Below are 19,698 nucleotides of genomic sequence, written 5' to 3'. Positions count from 1 at the left end.
TGGGAGTTTTCGAGATTTTGGACACATACAGCGGGGCAATAACGCAGTTTTATATCCTGGAACGAAATGAATTGTTGGAGATTTTGGGCTTCCACCATCCTGAGGGATTTCGCCGTGGATATATGTGTATCGAAGAAACAGGGATATGCGTTTTGCATTCGGAAATTCTCCAAGAAAAATGATCTTTGAGTTGAAAGTCGGCCGAGTGGTATATCGAGTCACTGGGAAATAATGGAAACCACCGCGCGACAGTGAAATGCTACCCATCAGTCACTAGAGGGATGAAAAAGTCTGTCTGGAACATAAGTCCCTCTTCAACAAAACAGTCCATATAACTGTATCCCACGTAATGGGAACTGCGGGAAAGGAATAAGACAAACAAATAAATCCGAATCCTCCAGAATGAGCCCTATATTCTTTATCTTAGGCCGCGACTACGCCTGAAAAATTGGCGCTCGCATAGTGGGTCTCTCTCAGTCTCTTCGTCATCGATCGCGTGTGCAGAGCAACAGAATTCGGCCCCAGAGTCTGTTTCGGCTCTTCTTGCTCTGTGGCATAACGCGCTTGCAGCCCGAGCAGACGGTTTGACGATTTCGGTCTCTACCTAGAGAATCTTATCTTGACCTTTGTTATAGTTCTGTGAGTTCCAAGCGGGCAGTAAATAGTTCTTGTGATTAACGGTAAGTGATTTCTGGCGCTGCCTCGGCCGTTTAGCTCTCGGAAACATCGAATTTTCAATTTACAGGTCAGCTCAATCGAGAAATCCAGAGTTATATTCGCCACAACACCAACAAAATGATGGTAAGTCTGCTCTATTTAGAATCGACGGTACTCCTGTGACGACACGCAACCAACGTAAAAAATATTGAAAAGATTGAATATGTCTTTGCATGATGGCATGTTATGTCATTTTCCCTGGGAACTATGCAATGTTGCCGGTCTTGTTGTTGTTGAGCTCAATTCCGACTCGTTTCAGGAGAACTGAATTTGATTCAATTTTGAATTGTTGAATTTCTCGGAATTTCGAATAAATTGTCCTTCAATCGCACGAGGTAATTTATCAAAACTAGTTTAAAAAAGTCAGAATTTCGGCCCCATTTGGCAACAACGCGCTCCTATAAGTTTCTCTTGTGAAATTAATCGCATACATAAATTCACAATTTATTTCATTGGTATCGCGTTAAATGCGAAAAGGGCCAAAGTGAAAAGTTCGTAGTGGAAACACAAAGATGGATTTTCAGCAGTTTCCCAGTTAAGCCGGGTCACATCTCCCAATTTATTGGCCGACGATTGGGGTCTACGACCTTTGTGATTTATGGAAATATTGGGTAAAACGCGGATGAAAAATAGAAAATATCGAAGAGGAACGGTTAGTTAGATTTGTGTACCCTCAATTGTCTGATTTCGTGCCCTGCGTAAGTAGAATGGGCATTTCTGGTAAATCGAAATTTTGGAAATTTGAAACGCAAAATGGCCGACATATGTCAGCGTTTGTGGTAACATTCAGCAACATGCCAAAGTGAGGCAGGCTGGCCCTGACGGTTTTATCTCTCAGGGACAGTTCTGGGTTGTTGCGGGATGCAGGTTAAGGAAACCCGAGGTTTTTAGTGAGTAGACGCACTGGCTAAACCCACACTATCCAGTCGCTAGAATAACACCAGACTGAGAGGAGTGTCCCCAGAAGATTTTCCTCAAGACAAGAAAAAACAAGTGAGCAGCTTTAATTCTCCACTCCTCTGATTCTCGTCTCGTCAAGATGTAAAATCAGGGGTGCCCCAAATATTTAAAACAACATTGCAGGATGATACCAAAGTTGGGAAATTCCTTCCAGCACGTAACACTTCATAAAATCAGCATTTTCCCCTTTAACACCATTCCCTAGCGTTCAAGTTCGATTTAAAAAACGAGAGTCTCTTAATTACTGGCCTGCCCAGAGCCGTGCGTACCACCAGGCCCCTTACTATTTTTGACGGAAAAAAATTTATTTGTACGCCACTGCGTTTTCGGGAAATAAAAATAATTTTTGAATTCTCTGACTCTTCTTCGATGTTCTTCCTCAGAACTGAACGACGAATTCAAAAATTACTGTTTAAGTTGAATTCCTCAATTCTGAAGTCACCCCGTATAACGCCTTAACTGGAAACCCAAATCAGCCCCTTTGAGCCTTGCATTTCATGTGTTGTTGGAGCGGCGAAGGACCCGAAGTCCGACCTTTGCATGAAAGGATTTCTCGTGTAAAATCATCTGTTTTTCTAAGCAACTGTTCCTCTTCAAATCCTGAAATCTGGCAAAGAAATGAGAGAAAATCAACTTGACACTCGCTAAAGCATTGAGTTATTTATAAGGACGTCCAAAGCCCCTGAGAGCATTCTCTTCACTTATTAAGTCAGTTTATTTTAATCCCCCGGTTCTATTGAATTGTTTTTAAAAGGACCTCGCCGAGAGCTGGAGGACGCGTCTTTATTTATGGACCTCCGGTTCCGGAAAACGGAATTCCTTTCCAGCCCCAACCCTTTTTATACCCGGAAATGAGCGTGTGTAGAATTCTCCATGATGCGTCGTCCTTGAAGCGTTTAAAAAAATTCCCGATAAAGAAATGCCGCAACAACCCCCCGACCCCCAAACGATCCTTTGCTGTGCAAATCGATTGCCTCGTCTTTTTAGCCGAGATTCGCCCCGTTTGCCAGCCAATATTTTATGTTTATAGACTAAAATGGCGTCCAGATTGTTTGTAAATCCTTTCAGCAGACGTGTCGGTATAGGACTAATTTTAGCTCCGGTTATCCTATAGAGAGTCCTTTTTATTGGAGCCCGCACACATAATGTGTTCTTTGATGTTATTGGGTCGGTTTATCAACATGCTTGCTGGTGGTTAAATTTACCACCCTCCTATTGTTCCTTCTTATGCAGGTGGTTCGAAGACATTTCGAGCTTTTTGTAGAAAAGTTCAAGCAGCTGTTCGGAGGTGATTTAACATGGAAAGAGTGCCTCTTGCATGGATACATAGATATTATACAAAGTCATTTTACTTCTTGCCATCTGTTCTCAGTCGGGACCGCATAAACAAAGATAATAATATTCTGGTTTATTTCGGGACGTCCGTTTTTAGACGTTTCCATATAGAGGGTTGTTTTATGGATCACTTTAGGCGCGCCAAATTTACCCGCGGTTTTGAAGAATTCGCCACTTCTAATGCGGGAAAAAATTTTCCTACCGTGTTATGATAATCAAGGGTGTCCTGAAAGTGCATTTTTCAAATTTCACGAAAGCATCGTCGATAGTTTCAAGACATTTCTTATTTTGAAAAAGATATTGGGATCTAAATTTGACGTCTTAGGAAGCGCAAGTGCACCGCAAATTAATCCTTTGCCGGAAACGTATTTTTCACTTGACTACCTACGGAAAATCGTGTTGATTACCCACGTTCCACGTATAGATTTTTCGATATTTGGAGTTTATTTTCAATATTGAATTACCGCAATATAAGTCGTCGTTCCTTAAAATCTCGAGAATGGAGAAGGTGGTATATATCTAATTTAGTTGGTAACTAATTTAGAAGATGAATAATATTGCCTTTTTCCTCTTAGCTCGTGAGAGGTGTGAGTATAAAGTTAAGGGTGCAGTCTTGTAATAGATCCCAAACGAGAAAATCCCCATTTCAAGCTGTTTAGTCGAGTGAGTTGTTAAATTGTGAGTCGAAGAGTGGTTCCTTCTAGAAATGAAAATCTAAAGAAGTTAATATTTATGCAAAAGATTCCAAACGGGTTGTTCTCAATTTTATATTGCCGTAATTGTGAAACCACCCTTAAGGAAACTCACTTGAATGTGTGGCCTGTGGTGGCGCTAGTGTGCTTCCGCTAAAAATAATGACAGGACAAGAAGCGCCATTTTCTCAATTTCCTTTCGAGTCTTTACCCCTTAATACGGCTTCAAATTCGTAGCTTTGGTTATGTTTATTTTCGTTTTTAATGAGCAAAAAGTGCGTTATTTCCTGCAATACCTCAGGCGAAGAAAGTTTAAATTGTTTACTTGGTGGAACGCGACAAATTATGAAGGAAAATTTCAGCTGATGAACTAACCTGAGCTAACCTGAACAATGAGGCGAAATTTAGAGAAAGTAGAAGTAAGCACTAAATAATCTTGAGGAATAAAGTAAGTTGTTCGCCAATTTTCGACTATTTTTGAAATAACGCGTACATTGTCTGCGTCCTTTCTGCCCGATTCAAGCCCACAGAATTCGAACAGGACCAGATATCATCGCAGTGCCGTAAGTCGTTGATTCCACCACACTCGCTCCCAGGAGCATTGAGCTATTGTCACAATGTGGGAGTAGTGCTCAATTTACGCGGCACGTATCAATTTCCGAACCCTCTTTAATTCTACCCCCTAGCTAATCTGAAAGTGGCGTTTTCCTTGGAGAAAGTCCAATCCCCGTTGTTCATATTAACATTTGTCATAATTTGGACACGTTATTTGCATGATGTTCGAGCCGGTCCTAACTCAAATACCTCCGCTCCAGCGAACTTCAAAACACAATAATCTGTGCTCATCGTTCGCGCCTGAACAATCATTATTCAGCAGGATTCTCCGGGATGCCCGAGATAACAACCCTTTTTGCGCGCGGTGGTCGGAGGGGGTTGTTGCTTAAATGCGGGTCGCATCGGCCTTAAGTTTGCCTAAGGATTGTATGTGAAGCGCAAAAGTGCGCACTTAATTAATCTCTAAGCGCAGAGCGGAATTTCTTTTGTTTGCGCTCAGAGCAGTCGTTAATCTCAATGAATAATAATCAGTTTCGAACTAACGACATCAGTAACAACAGAAACGACCTTCGTCTCTCTCGCTCTCTCTGTTTAGCAAGCCAAATCCTGATATAATTTGCCAGACACTCTTTCGTTGCTTCGTAATTAATCTTGCTGCGAAGGACCATTATTTTTCTTTGTCTCGACTGTTGCTGCAATCCGGAAATAATTTGTGATAATAATATAGAGTCGTCTTTGTCTGGACAACTTATGTCCACTATTTCCGAATTAATCCGGAAAAATATTTGCACTGAGGTAAATGCGAGTGATTTTTCATCCCCGTCATCCCCGCCGGAAAGCGGCGCTCGTTTATTCGGTCCTTATTTCCAGGCGATATATTAAGGCGAACAGTGTTGTATTACTTAGTTTTTCCGGCACGCTCCGAGTAACGAGCGATCCTTTGGCTTCCTGATGGCGGTGGTAAGACGACAAAGAAATGCCAAAAATAACGACGTAAAGCAAGATTAATTATCGGACAGGAGAAGAACTCGGGCGAATTATGTCTCGGGGAACAGTCGGGTATGTTTTCAGCCCCTTCGGGGATAAATTTGGGGGATTAAATAATAATTGCCGTCTCCTTTGCGGGCTATTTTACAACAAACCCCGAATGCATCGCCTCAGTTGCACATTTCGGCTCTCGGATGAGTAGACCTCTGGGGAGGCCTAACTCCCGGGTTCATGTCGATGTAATTAATTCGAAACCGGCTGAATTATGTCGCCATCAAAACGGGGATGTCATTAATTATCGTCTCGTGCAGTCAAGGGATCATGTCCCGAATTTTTCGTCGGGATTCATCCCGATTAAGTCGACGACAATGCTTCTTTGCGCTAGGTAACATCTCAACCGTTCGAGCCAATGTTGAACTTGCGGATCCGGCGTTATGTGAAAGCATATTCAGAAATCCGAGCCCAAACGCCGATGGTTTACTCGAGAAATTGGGCTACAATGTCGAGTAATGGTTAGCAAGCACATCCAGTTCAGCCAACAACATTCAAAGTTTAAGCCTCTTTAGAGCCCAAACAATTTGCTCGAGTTACACCCGGTAACATTAAATTACATTGCGCTAATGGGTGAAAATCGATTTTCTGCGGATAGAGGTGAGGCCGTTTATGGCCGGTTTTAATGGACTATGAGTTTCTCATATAATCAAGTCACAGTCAAATGATAAAACAGAGCCTTTATTATCATGTTTATGTTTGGACTACGTTCGCTAATTTCGCCTTTATCTGTCCCCACGTTATCTCCCCAGTACAGTTGCCCGTTCGCTGTCAATAAACTCTTCTCAGTGATGAGGTTTGTGTGGTGCAAAGTGGTTACTGGATCTGTCTCTCCACATGGTAAATATTGGCTTCAACGCTAAGAAAACTTTCCTAAATAATAGATTTCTGCACGTAAATAACTAACACATATCGAGGCTTTAGCCAAATCTCCTATCTCCCAAAGACAATAAGAAAATAACAAATATTTGGCCCCAATATTTCCTCACAGATTTCCCCACGGGATGAACGAGCTCCAAGCTTGTGGAAAGAGTTTGCTTTTCCAATTAAATCTAGCCGCGAGTGTCGGGAAAGCGTGAAAAATACCAGTTTACTGCGAAATATTATAACAAATTTTGGGAGTAATTTTACTGCCGTAGTAGTTATGTCTTTTTAACCTGAAAGTTCGTATAAAGCTAAATTGCGATGTTTTGAATGTATGGGTAAAATTATGCGCAAACCTCTCTACTCATTTTTGAGATATTGAATTAATTGCTTTTCTAGGTTTTCGAATGTTCTGCTATATGGTTAAATTTGAATTTCCCGCCTAATATGGCGCTGGTGCTTCTCAAAGAAGGATCGTCGAATCCAAAACAGAAATTTATTTTGCACTTGATTACCCTCACCAAATTCCTCAAGTTTGCCAGCGTTTTCAGCATTTTTGATGTGTATTTTGATTATTTCGAGGACTAAATTGCAAATTTTGTATTAAAAAATCACAAGGAAAAACGAACCAGATATATCGCAATATAGTACAGAAATTAAAACTGCACTTTGGGAAGCGTTATTGTGTTGATAACCTAAACCGCATTTGAAATGCAGTGTCATTATTCCATATCACCATAATGTAAAGCTTTTAAAGCGACATTTTGGGTGTATAGTTCGTATTAATTTCGCGGTATTTTTAAACAATTTAAAACCGCTTTAGCAAGAAGAAACGGCTTAATTAATTAAAGTTTTTACTGCAGCGACTTTCCCGCTTCCGTTTTGTTAGACAAAGACAACACCTTTGTTCCTGCCAATCATTTAGTTGCAGCTTAAGGGTGGTTTTCCTCGTCTGAATTTAACTTTGTTAAAATGGTATTGCAAGCTGTTTAACTGGTTCGATTAGTGACACTGATTTATTCCTAAGATTATTCAACACCAAAAAAAGAGAAATGCCTTGAATTTTTATTAAAATTCTCTATTTTGTTCCGCTGAAACCCAACTTTAACAAAATCATTGAGTTTTTCTCGCGTGGTGGCGCCGCTGTTCTTTTTCGAGACATAATTGTCGACAGGAAGTGAGTTTTGCACTTGATTACCTGCACTATATTTCTCCAGAGATTTCCTGCATTATCAAGATTTTTCGCGCATATTTTAATGATTTCGTGGTGCGAAATGCACTTTTGGTGCTAAAAACTCGCACACAGAGGCCTGTCACGGACGTGTAGCATACATTTTCCCAATCTAAATTAAGGAAAACTTCAACTTATTGTGCAAAGTCGCTGGGAGGTCGGTGGCCTCTACAAAGTTTGAAATGAGAAAGAAATGAAGGTGCAATGCAGTCACAAGGATCTTAATACCACAAGGATATTAAATATATGATAAATTAATTAAAATCCTTCATTTGTTCCTTACTTCGTCGTAAATTAACACAAGACAAAGACAGTTAAGTCGGACATTCAAGTAACCCCCTTTGGGGTGATTTCCCTCTTGGTTTCCGCAGAAAGAAATCCTATTACACTCTTTTTAATTGGCTCGGTTAATGATTGTTCTTGGATTCTGGCGCATAACGGATTTTAAACATTTAAAAAACTTTATTATTGGTTTAGTGTTAAGAATGACTGTAATTAATTTTGCTATAATTCATTTTTGCGGAAAACCCACCTTAATGCGGAAAATAGTTTGAGTAATCCCTGAAAGGTGGCGCTGGAGAAATTATTCCATAGGAAGCGTGAATTGCATTTATAATTTTTAGGGCCGGTTTGAATTAATTTCAATGCAAAAACCGTAACAAATCTTTAATAGCAAAAAGAAGTTTAATTACGGTTTATTTTTTCCTATGAGGCATCTTCCAGAATAATTCCAAGGGGCTGGAAGTGCAGCTTGCACTTGATTACCATCATCAGTTCTTGCGCTTTTGTTTTGTAGGATTAAGGGTAGTTTCCCTCACATTTCTGCAGCAGCAAAATGGCAATATTCTCCGCACAGCCACCCTTAGATCTTTAAAATATCACTTTAATTCTCGCTCACCACGAATATAAACAGCAAAAACAACCCAAAAACAGGATGTTTTAATAACTCACAAAATCAGAAACAGGAAGGGAGCCTCTCTACCGTATTTTCTCATTAAGGAAAAAACTCCAGTGCCACCGGGGCATGAATAATTTGTAATTGCGCGCTGGAAATTTGACTTTTCAACATCCAAATCATTAATAACATTTTATTACCACAGCTTAAGGCGAATAGAGTTTATATCTTGAAATATTTAACATTCCAGAGGTCATACGGAATGACGCAGGAGAAGAGGCGCCATGTCGAATAATGTTTGGGTTCCGCAGTGAGGTTGTTTTTTGACCCCAAGTCCCTTATCATAATTAGTACGACCATTAATTCAATTAGCAGGTTAACATTTGATCTTTAGAGATCAACTAGGGCGACTCTAATTCTCCATAGTTTTGCTTATATACAACTGAAAGCCTTTTGTCCTGCCAGAGGGCCGTTGTCTGAAACCATAACGTATAGTGGCAAAGGGGGCGGAAGATTTTTATAGATGTCAACGTGGCATCTTTAGGATGATATATCGCCCAAGTTTTGAGCTCGATACACTATGTGAAAGTGGCATAAAATGAAAAAGTTTGAGGAAGACTCTCCTCTTGCCGTATTAAGTAGGTATTAGTAACCACCTCTTTTGGGAGTAATTAAAAAACCCGCCCTCAGCGATCGAAGTTTTAATTAATGGATGCGAAGGCGCGGCCATTTCCACGGAAATAAATCAAAAATACTGCCTCGTTTGTGTTTCGTTTCCGAGTGGGGATTTCCACAGTTTTTCTCCCGTAAAAAATGGCTTTAGTCAAACTACGTGAAATGCGTTTCAAGAATGCATCGTCAATCTCCTGCCACTCTGGATGTGGCCCATCCATTCCGGCATCGATTCGGAAAATTGCTGGAGATTTAAGGCCGTTCTTCGACCTTAACAATTTCCTGGTTAAAACAACCTCGTGATCGTATTTTAATGTCTCTCCTTCATTTGTACCAATTACCTTTTAAATTCCCAGTAATTAAAGGGTTTCGAGCCTGGGGTGGGAAAAAAGAAGCAAGAACATGGCTGGAAGCTAAGCAATCTTACCCAGGGGTTTTAATGGAAACTCGCTCCCAATTCAGATCATATCCACCTGCGAAACTGGATTAAACATTTATGCCGCCCTGGGGAAAATTTGTTTTTACTTCCACCAAGTTTTCTCCGGAATTATGTGTTTTTGTATTCATTTTTCCACACGGGAATTTGAAAAACTTTTGAATAAACAGTTGTCGAGGGCTTTTTCCGGACGGGTTAAGGGAGAGAAGCAGGTGACTTTCGCTCCTATCGTTGGAAAAATTGAGAATTTTGCTCCATCATTTTCGTAACCCGAAAAACACTGGTTATACAGAGAGGCGGAAAGAAAACTATCACCCTTTTTCAATCGTGACTTTTCCATTATTAGATCAAGTTTTGCAGCTGTTCTTAGGAATTTTTACATAGACAGTGGTCGATATACACAGAGTGGTTAAACAATTTTTTTAAGCCAAAATTTCACGCTTCAGAAAAATATGGTTGCTCGTCGATATATTTTGAGGAAACACCAGTTCTAGACCTTAAGCTTAAGGTCAAAAATTCGTAATTTGATAGTACCGAACATGGCGTCCAAGCCAGAGCGCGTATGATGATTTGCTCATCTATTAAGGGGCAATGTGACCTAGATTTTACTGCGTTTTTTCAGCAATTTATTCGTATGAAGCACCGTGAGCACTGGAAAAACGAATTAGAAATCAATAGAGACGGAAAAAAATCGTGGCATGTGTACACAATGACGAATTTGCTCATTGAAAGGCGACTAAAAAAGAAAAATTTGAAATTTGTGATTTGCCTGGACACAATAATGGACACAATAGTTGGGGTGTCCATTGGTGTAGAAAGATCAAATTGGCCGTTTCTGAACGTAGAACTTCTTCGTTTACCGTGTGTACTTTGGTCCAAGAAGAAATCCGCGACAAACTTACTCACAACAACACGACGCCCAAATCAAGGCCTTCGCCACAATTGACTGCGTTTACGTCGCAAAAATAATCTCCAAATTATCTCTAAATCTCCAATATTTTCTTTTCAGATGAAGTGGCTGATTTTCTTCGCTTTGACCGTGATCGTGGCTTTGGCCAGTGCCGAGGGTGAAGTGTGGGAAGAAGACGACCACGAGGTGCTGATACGAAGCGAGCGGGGCGCAAAAAATCGTAAGTAACTTTATCCAAAACGGCCCTAATCTGGTCGACAAAAGCTGGTCTTTATGACAAGCCCTTTTGTGCCCTTTCGGACGTTGCGCGAGCGCTCCTTTGTTTGGGGTTTTAGCCGAAACTAGATACTTTTTGTCTGACTAACATGGGCGGTAAATGCATCCCCAATAAAATAAAATACTGAGATTCCACCCCCCATCTCAAACAGTCCATTAGGAGGTTAAAACACAAACTCATTCCTCCTTCGGGACGCGTCGCAAATGGGAATATAGTTCGGTTCAGGTTAGTCGAAACAGAGGGAGATTTATGGCCGGTGTTCTCGGCTCACGTTCCACCGGGTTACGGAAATTTGCGAAAGCTCGGATCCCAATCTACCGATGAGAACTAATGACGATTTTGAGACGATAAAGTGTCTAGAGGAGTAAATTATGGAGCCCGGACGTGCCTTCTAGATGGTTATTTAAGGACCTGGACAACAGGAAATTGAGTATTCCCTCAATTTCCCTTAAAACACTAGCGCAGCCCCATGAAGATTATTAACATCCAACTCCATATATTCCCTATATCGGACTAATTTCGAGGGTGACTTTTTTCTAAAATTAATGATATTGCCTTGCCCTGGGGCTGATCCAACTTTTACTACGGTAATTTAGGAGCTGCGGTTCATAAGCCAATTACGTTGATTAGTTTTATCCTTTTTCGAACGGTCCGGAATGAACTAGAACGAAATTGGGAAATGCGGTTTTATCGGAGTTTCCTGCCGGTGTTTATGGAAGGAACAAAAAATGCTTTTTTTGACTCTTTGAGGGCAGAGTTTAGAACATGGCGAGATAATATTTCAACGATTAAAGCAGTGTCATTTTTAAATGACCGAATCTCCATTGTGTGTCTCCTCCATGTCTCCTCTATCTGTCTCCGGGCGCATTCTTCTTCGTCCATCGGCCAGTTTTACACTTTATTGTTTTCGGTCGTTTTGTTCCCGGCTCAATGGTCCCTTTCGAACAAGGTGCAATTAATTACCGGGGAGGGCGAGAACGAGTGCCGCGCCCGCGGGATGAGGAAGTTGGCGAAACTTTCTGGTGGAAAACTGCCACAAATTATTCATGGCGCAGACCATAGAATTTAACGCGATTCCTATCCGGGGCCGTCTCGGTAAAACTCGTCAAGTGGATTTGCTGGGAGTTTAAATTAAATTTTCGCCCCGTTTCCCCCGGTAAACAGGTGGGCGATACACGTCTTGCACCGTCTTTGTGCGAGAACTTTTCCGACCATTATTCCACAATGGGGTTAAGTTGCTCTATTTTACATCCAGGAATTTTGCTAAGACAGTGTTTTAATTATTAAGGCAATTTGTCTGGGCACAATGGCGGATGCGCATCGAAGAACACAGGTAAAACTGCCATATTAAGTCGAACGAAACGAGCCACGAGAAGACGAGAGACCAAAAGTTTGGTCGCATTTTTTAGTTAGTGGTTCCTCTGAGAATAATAGCGGATGCGCTCATTAAAATATCGGTTAGAAAAATCAATCCGGACTTGGTGGCAAATACGCGCCTCTTAAAATATTGAAATGGCCCTACTCCACCGGATGTTGACGTTTCAATTTTGTGACATTTGCTCTCAATAACTCGCATGGTTTTTGAGATATTTGTCCCGTGGTTGCAAGGTGGGCCCCACATGTGAGATAAAAGCCCGCAAGAAAAAAATCAATGGAACACAAGTCTGGTGTCCTTCCCGGCTGTAAATATTGACTGTTCGGCATTTAGCTGTAATGCAGAATATGGGTCGCAATGAAGGTTGAAAATGTGTTTCCTGCATAGAGATACCGAATTAGCCCATAAAACTAAAACCACATTTAGCTGGAACAACTGGATGATTTAAACTACTGATTGCCTGACATAAATTTATTTTAATTGGTCCATATTTCAGCGGCAACACCATTTCGGCCCTGTCCTTTTATCACTACTCGCATTTTAATCAGGCCCGCGCCCTAGAAATGGAATTTTTAACATGGCGAGAGAGCAAAAATGCAACTTTTGCGGATTTGATTAATACTGGCAAATACACACCCCACTGGGGAAAATTAATTAATTCTGACCGTTGCAAGTTCAGCCAAAATCGACGGGTGAAACAAAGCCGAAAGTGCAAATAAATGAACAACTCTTGATGGACTTTCCGACGCGATGTTCTTTTTTTTGCGTTTCTCCATATGGCGAGGCCGCCCCTGTCCTCCATGCCACTCGTATCGGCCTCAAGCAGCAGCACATTCAAGATTTTCGCATTACCTCAGAAATTGAATATTTATAAAATTTATAATGGCTTCCGGGTTTGGAAGGGCGCACGTCCTGGAGTGTCTCCGTTGGCGCTCCATTAAACCCACTTGAAGGGCTGATTTTCTTATTACGGCCCTAAAAATATTGAGAGTCAATTTTCCTGGCTCTCGCAATGTGTTTGTTCAGGCGCAATCCCGGATCGACAGTAATTAAAAATAACGGCACGGTTTTAATCCCTGAAATTGCCATTGTTTCAGATTTATTGACCTCTCCCAAAATGGAAACGTTTCGATTTTTATTGCAATATCTCAGTTTTAGAGGCGAACTAAAGCAAATGTTAATTTCGTGTTGAATAATTTCAGCTCCAAGCGCACAACCGTCGTAAAGGAACATCTGTAACGGGTCGTTAAACCGCGTTTATTTATAATGCCGCAGTGTAAAACGAGGATTAAAATAAGTCAAACAATGTGGTGGATCTTGGATTTATGGGCCTTAACTGCGTCAAGGGAATTCATCTTTTGCACAGCTTCACTCGAACCAAAGCGGATCAGTTATACCAAACTCAAACGGTCAACCTCCCCGTGTAGCGTGGCAACATTTGTCTAACCCTTAAAATTAGCCTACAGACGCAAAAATATGGCAACGCCGCGCTTAGCATGTGGGGGAGGCACCGTTGCCAAATACAGCATATAAGTCCAGAAAGCTCCGAAGAAGGTCGAGCATGTTTCCTTGCTGAATATACTATTTTGGCGGCTAATTGTCCTGATTTATTAATAGATTTTTTAACTATAACAGGAAATTTGTAAATTCAGAAGAAAACTGTACAAAATCCCATGTGTCGCTTTCGCCATTTTATCAAGATGCATCTCTAGAGGGTGAACTCCATTCAATTATTCAGTGAAAATCCAAAAGTTTTAGCATTATTTCCAGCTCCATGGCAGAGCAGTAGGAAGTTCCGTAATTAATTACACCTCGTTCAAAATGGTGAGCGCAAAAACCAAAGTTTGTTTCGAACGAATTGATGAAGAGGAATGTCTGTTCCTGGTATCGTTTCGTTCGCGTCTTTTATATAGAGAAGGAACAACATTTCCCCTTAATACCAGGATCTAATCGTGAAACATCTCTCGCATTTCAAAGCGAAATTGAACGGAGCAACTTCGACGTAAGACCTCGTTTTGTAATGACGTGCAATGCTTAACTCCTGACTTTTATTTGCTCCGAGTTCGCGGAGTGTGAAAATGTTTCCCGCTCGGATGGGTTTTCAATTGAGCTTTTTCCTCGATGAGGAAAAGGTTTTCGAAGGGAGTTTGCGCTCAGCCAACACGTTCGTTAATCTAAGATATTCATCTATTTTGTAGAGGAATGCCGTTACACGAAAGGAGCCTGGTCCGAATGCGACTCGAAAACTAACCAGAGATCGAGGACGCTCACTCTGAAAAAGGGCAACCAGACGAGTTGCGAGCCGACCAAGACCATGCAGAAGAAGTGCAAGAAAGGTAAGGAATTTTCCCGGTTGTGTTGCCAGTTTTTTGGGTCAACACTCGCAGCAGAAGCACAACATATTGTGCCTCTGCTGACGGAAAAATGATAAACCTTAATCTGCAAACTTTTTCCATAAAAAGACGAACGCTCTGGCAAAATAGATGAAGTTCATCTTTATGGGGGCAGTATTTTTTAAAAGTTTCTTCTCATTAGTTTTGCGGGTTTAGAGGAAAAAGGCACCGAGGAAAGTTTATAAGCGATACATTTATCCTTTTTGTCCTGAGGGGAATCGACGGCCGGGTAATCAATCATGTTTGATTTACTTGATGGGAAATGATGTTACATAATAAAACTCCTGGCTGCGCCTTTTTTCCCTTTTGGACAGATTAAACGCTCGTGCACGATTGATGGATAAACGAACGATTTGCGAGGATTGAGAGGCTCAAAAGAGGGATGTATTTTCTTTACGTGTCATGGAAGTTTTCTCACAGGAAGGAACAATAAAGTTAACGATGACACTCATTGGACGAGCCGAAACGTTGGAATTAGAATTCAATGTCTACGAAAATAGCTTACGTATTGTGCGTAGATTTTTTCGTTCATTTTTAACCCTTAGTTTTGGCACACTCTGTATGACATGTCTCGTAAATTTCCGGTTTCCGCACTCATTTTTATTAAACCCGATAACACCTGGCAGAGAAGTCTTAAAATCTCAATCCTGCGGAGCAGCATATTGGAAATTCAAATGGAAAAATGGCGCGCGGAGATTAAGAAGACGGTTTTACAGGCTTAATGCTGCTCGAATAAATCTGACGAATTTTCGTCCTCGGGTATTATTCCGCCTGATTTATGAATGAGTGCGCGATGGAATTTAATTTCCCTCTCTTCTTTCAATTTTTCATCGGCATGTGAAGCAAATACCAAACGGCCTGCGTACACCTCATTACCCCGACGTCGGTAATAACCTCCGCCCCGATTCCATTAACATTTAACGTAATTAGGGACACTTTAATTAACTTTGGGGTTAATTAACCGCTTATGCATTAATTATTTACTTCGGCGTGGCTGTGACGGCCTTCGACGACACTATTTGCACCCCGCTGGCTTTTGCGAATTTTGCAGTTGCGTTATTTTATCTAGCGTGCAGATACGAGAAGGGCACATGGGCCGAGTGCAACGCTCAGGGCCAGATGACTCGCAGCGACAAACTGAAGGCAGGCAGCGACCCTTCTTGCGACCAGAAGCGCGAAATCACCAAAAAGTGCAAGTCCAAACCAGCGAAGAGTCAGAGCGCCAAAGGTAAGAAAGGTAACCGTATCGTGTCATCCATATTTTAGTTTATTTATGCATTTTTTGTTCAGTTTATTCATCCCCCATCTTTTACCAGAAAAGAAACAGTAGATTTTTAAAAGCACATCAGAGTGCCGTCGTTTGTTATACTATTGCATTATTAACACAACTTCGTCGGAAGTTTATATAGTGTAGCGCCCTCTGTTGAAGAACAACGATATTACAAACAACGGCATGCCGATGTATTTTAATAAGTCTAACGTGCGTCTTTCAACAGAAGTCTTTATAATTGTTTTTCTCCTTTAGCTGCACGCAGAAACAACCGAAATTAAGCATCAAAAAGATCACATCACCTGGAGAAGAATTCCACAACTATCAGTAAAAGCATTTACAATTTTAAAGACAAATCATCATCTTGGTTACTTACTGCTAATTTATTTCGTACAGGGTTGAGCGAAAGCTACTTTTTTATTGATTTTTGCATATGTTATTATTGTAACAGTTGGATCATTTCTCGTATTTAAGTGGTTTACTAAGGTCTAAATTCCACCCTGTCAGGCCTAAGTTGAGCTCTCCCGTCGGTTTACTTAAGCCACTCTTCAGTATTAAGATGGCAAAAGTTGGAGAATTTCGATGGCAAAAGTGGCCTGAAAGAGCGGGAGGTGCAACTAATTTTCTAGCTATTAACTAAGTGTACTATAGGAGCATTTAAAAATTTCTATGTGTAACCATTTCATCGAAAATAATATTTAGAAGCGTGTTATCAACAGATATCTTGTTTTTGTAGATTTTTACAGATGTTTTTATTCTATATAGCGTTTCTAACTGCTGTATTGTAACCTGGTAATTAGGACAGAGAAGGTATAAGATACTAAGTAGCGTTAACAATAGTTGGTCAATTTTTATATGCAATATTTAATGTTGTACGCGGGAGAATTGGCCAACTATCAACTCTTTCTTGTCTCGTAGATTTTCTGAGGTTTTGCAAAAACATACGAGCATTTTTCGGTATGTTTCGTAGAATTTTCGAAACTTTAACTTCAAAATCATGTCTGTATAAGCGTTAGATGAATTTAATAAAACACTGTCATTAGGCGAAGAATATGGTACATTTTAAGGTTAACTGTTTCTCAGTGTAATATTAACATAATGACTCTTCCAGTAATAAAATTATATAAAAGAAATCGTATGATGTTTGTTTTTATCGCTGCGACATATAAAACTTTCCATAATAGAACTACAGAGTAGTAAGGTAGATAAGGATCAAGCTTTTCACGATGATTAACGAATGGACATTTCGAACAATGTATAGTGTATAGTGTAAAAATGTATAATGTACGTTTGTTCAGGATTTTTTCTTTTAATCGGAGTAAATAAATAAAATTTTTCGCATTCAACTTTTCATGATTTGTGCAAAAATTTGATTTTAAAAAAACAACGGCATACATGGCAATTTCTCAATAAAAAATTGATGAAAATCGAGGTGCTCAGATTTCAACAAGATTTGGTTCCGCAGTAGCTGTACGATACAGCTTTGATATGCCGCGGTCAAAACTCGAATCGGACAACTTTGATTTTTGGGTCCGAAAAATACTATGGACTATACATCATGAAAATTTTTAGGCCAAAAAATCGAAGTTCTTCGATTTGAGTTTTGACCGCGGCATATCAAAGCTGTATCGTACAGCTACTGCGGAACCCAATTGCACTGAAATCGAAGCACTTAATTTTCACGAATTTTTTTTTGTGCAAAATTGTCATGTGCGCCACTGGTTTTTTAATGACCAAAGCTGTGAATTCGGCGTACCACTTACGCACTTCAAGACCATCTTCGTCAAGTTTTTCATGGTTTTGGGTCATCAAATTCTTCCTCTGTGTATTGGGATAAAGCATATCTCAAATGCACATTTTTCTTGATAGAATGATAATTCTGTCTTTCTCGGGGTGACTTTTTTAATGGGAGAATATTCAAAAACCACTCGATAAAACAACCTTTATAGCTTTATTTAAACCTACTTATTTGTTCCCAGGAAGTATTTACAAGTATAAAAAAACATTTATCAACAATGTTAAAACGTATTAAACCCTTTAAAAACGTTTCATGCGCGTATGTTAAGTACTTATAAAGTTTTTAAAAGGTTTTCCAGTAACTGGGGAAACTTTATACAACAAAAACTGTTTTCTTACAACTACTTGCATGGGGGCTTACTCTAAAATTAGAAGTATATCTAAGACCTAAAATAAATCTATGTAAGAATTAAATAACAAGCTGATAAACTTTTCAAAAATACGATTCTAGAACAATTCAACCGAAAAGAAACGTTTTGATATTTTGGCATGTTTATACTGGACGGTTTTCGGAGATAGAACGGACACAGTCACACCGCGTATTTACAACAACGATTAATCTATGGAAGATCGTCTACAGCTCGAATTCAACCAGTCAATGTGGCCTGTCCTGAAGGCTCAAAATGGCACTCTCAGCACGCCGTTTTCTTACAGGACAAGCCTTGTTAAATATAGAAAAATATAGACTCTGCACGCTTGCAATATACGAGACAGTTCAAGGGAATGTTTACCGATTAAATTTATATAAAAAAATCACAGATGTTGATAATAAAACTCTTCCGATCGAACGAGGAACATCTTAAAACGAGTTCTTTGCCAAAGGTATCAGCAGTCCTCTTCCACGAGCTTCTGAGTGTCCTTTCCGGTGTCATGACTGGCCGGGTTCAACTCTTTGTGTCTCACTTGCACTTGCGGGGAGGTTCTAAACACCAATTCGTCACTAAACAGTTTTAGCGCTCGAAACAAAAACTTACCTGTGGGTTACGCTGGAAGGCGCAATTACTGCACTGGGGGGCTCAGTGAAACTCTCGGATTTAGGTTTGGATACGTCTGAAGGCACCTCATATAAAGCTAGAAATTAAGTTGAAATTTACAAAGTTTTTGGATAAAAACATAAACACACACCTCCGCTGCCATTGCCCATCATCTCTGGATTATTCTGGACGGCATCGTACATGGGGTTATGAAAATCTCGATTTTTAGTATTCACTGTATCTAAGTTGTAGGCCACTTCCAATGGTTCTGGAACCCCTGAGGATCCATTGAAGCTTTGAGAGCCAAATTCTACATTTGTCCCTTGTCTGAAAGACACGCTCTGGCTGCTTGCTAAAGAGCCCAAACCCACCCCTTTGCCGCTACAATAACGGGAACAATTACACAAAAAACTTCGTTAAGATTATGGCTCTTACAAGGGTCTTTTTCTGATGAAAAACCACACTCCAGTGGCAGCCCCCAAGATAAGCAATATCACCACTATAGGGACCACTACTGCGGTAGCAGTGCCGTCCTGATCGCTACTACCAGACGCAGTCAAAATGTCGCAAAACTGCCCTTGATAACTTGGCAGACATTCACACACTAACTGTCCTTCCAAATCCTCCCTGCAAAGGCCTCCATTTTGACACTGACACACTCGAGGCAGCGCCCTTTCAGGATCTGAAAACATACATTTTGGGTCAGTTGAACAATAATTAATTAACAGTGAATGCTTCTTACCTATTGGGGCATCGCAGATAATCTCTGCTTTAGTTTTATGCGATGGCATCACCGATGAATCAGGACACGAGCACCGATGACCGTTGGGCACTATCAGACACAAATGCGAACATTGGTTGCTCTTGCACGCATTGGGAACTGATACGTTATATCTCAGGTCGTGGAGCACTAAATGGAAACTTGTTGATAACTGCTGCCAAACAGAAGAATACAAGAAAAAACTACCTTTGACGCTTGAAGGGTTCAGAAGGTCGCGTTGCACCACTACAGGCACACCGCGCCCGAATTTGTCCTGCTTCACCACCTCCCCGGTGTCCTTGGTGATCCAGAAGAGGTGATTTTCGAATACGTCTAGGGAGATTGGATGTTTCAGCATGTCTCCCTTGAGGATGACTTTCCTCATTGATCCTGTTAGATCAGAATTTAATATATCGTCGAAACTTTTTCCTAATATTGCACAAAAATGTGAAACTTACTCAATTTTAGCCATAATTTTAACTTTCAAAATCAATAGAATGAAAAATATAAGAAGTAAGTGAACAAAATGGCCAACGATCGCAAAATA

At 40.5% G+C, this 19,698-nt stretch overlaps 2 protein-coding genes across 5 annotated transcripts in view; one reads left to right on the top strand and one right to left on the bottom strand.

The window, feature by feature from the left end:
- Positions 1-487: 487 nt before the first annotated feature.
- Positions 488-16,753, top strand: LOC136411501 (midkine-A-like). Of its 4 annotated transcripts, XM_066394097.1 has the most exons (6): positions 488-680; positions 746-801; positions 10,405-10,525; positions 14,156-14,293; positions 15,420-15,587; positions 15,876-16,753. In XM_066394097.1, the coding sequence occupies exons 2-6, from the start codon at positions 796-798 to the stop codon at positions 15,899-15,901; spliced, it is 459 nt and encodes a 152-aa protein (XP_066250194.1). In that variant the 5' UTR covers positions 488-680; positions 746-795; the 3' UTR covers positions 15,902-16,753. The 4 variants fall into 4 exon arrangements, with proteins under 4 accessions (XP_066250194.1, XP_066250193.1, XP_066250192.1 ...); XM_066394096.1 differs by lacking the exons at positions 488-680; positions 746-801 and adding an exon at positions 1,301-1,369 and having other exon boundaries at positions 15,420-15,578; XM_066394095.1 differs by lacking the exons at positions 488-680; positions 746-801 and adding an exon at positions 1,301-1,369.
- Positions 16,754-17,552: 799 nt separating this feature from the next.
- Positions 17,553-19,698, bottom strand: part of mgl (megalin) — a 29,946-nt gene continuing 27,800 nt past the window's right edge. The window contains exons 32-37 of the mRNA XM_066394088.1: positions 19,359-19,541; positions 19,134-19,301; positions 18,827-19,073; positions 18,543-18,772; positions 18,392-18,488; positions 17,553-18,339 (exon numbers count right to left, since the gene is read on the bottom strand). Coding sequence (XP_066250185.1) covers positions 18,243-18,339; positions 18,392-18,488; positions 18,543-18,772; positions 18,827-19,073; positions 19,134-19,301; positions 19,359-19,541 — 1,022 coding nt within the window. The 3' untranslated portion in view covers positions 17,553-18,242. The remainder of the gene's footprint in view (positions 18,340-18,391; positions 18,489-18,542; positions 18,773-18,826; positions 19,074-19,133; positions 19,302-19,358; positions 19,542-19,698) is intronic.

The sequence above is a fragment of the Euwallacea similis genome, chromosome 10 (genome assembly GCF_039881205.1).
Source record: "Euwallacea similis isolate ESF13 chromosome 10, ESF131.1, whole genome shotgun sequence".
In the NCBI taxonomy this organism is placed as follows: domain Eukaryota; kingdom Metazoa; phylum Arthropoda; class Insecta; order Coleoptera; family Curculionidae; genus Euwallacea; species Euwallacea similis.
Note: the sequence above shows the minus strand (reverse complement) of the source record. Positions and strands in the feature narration are given on the sequence as shown.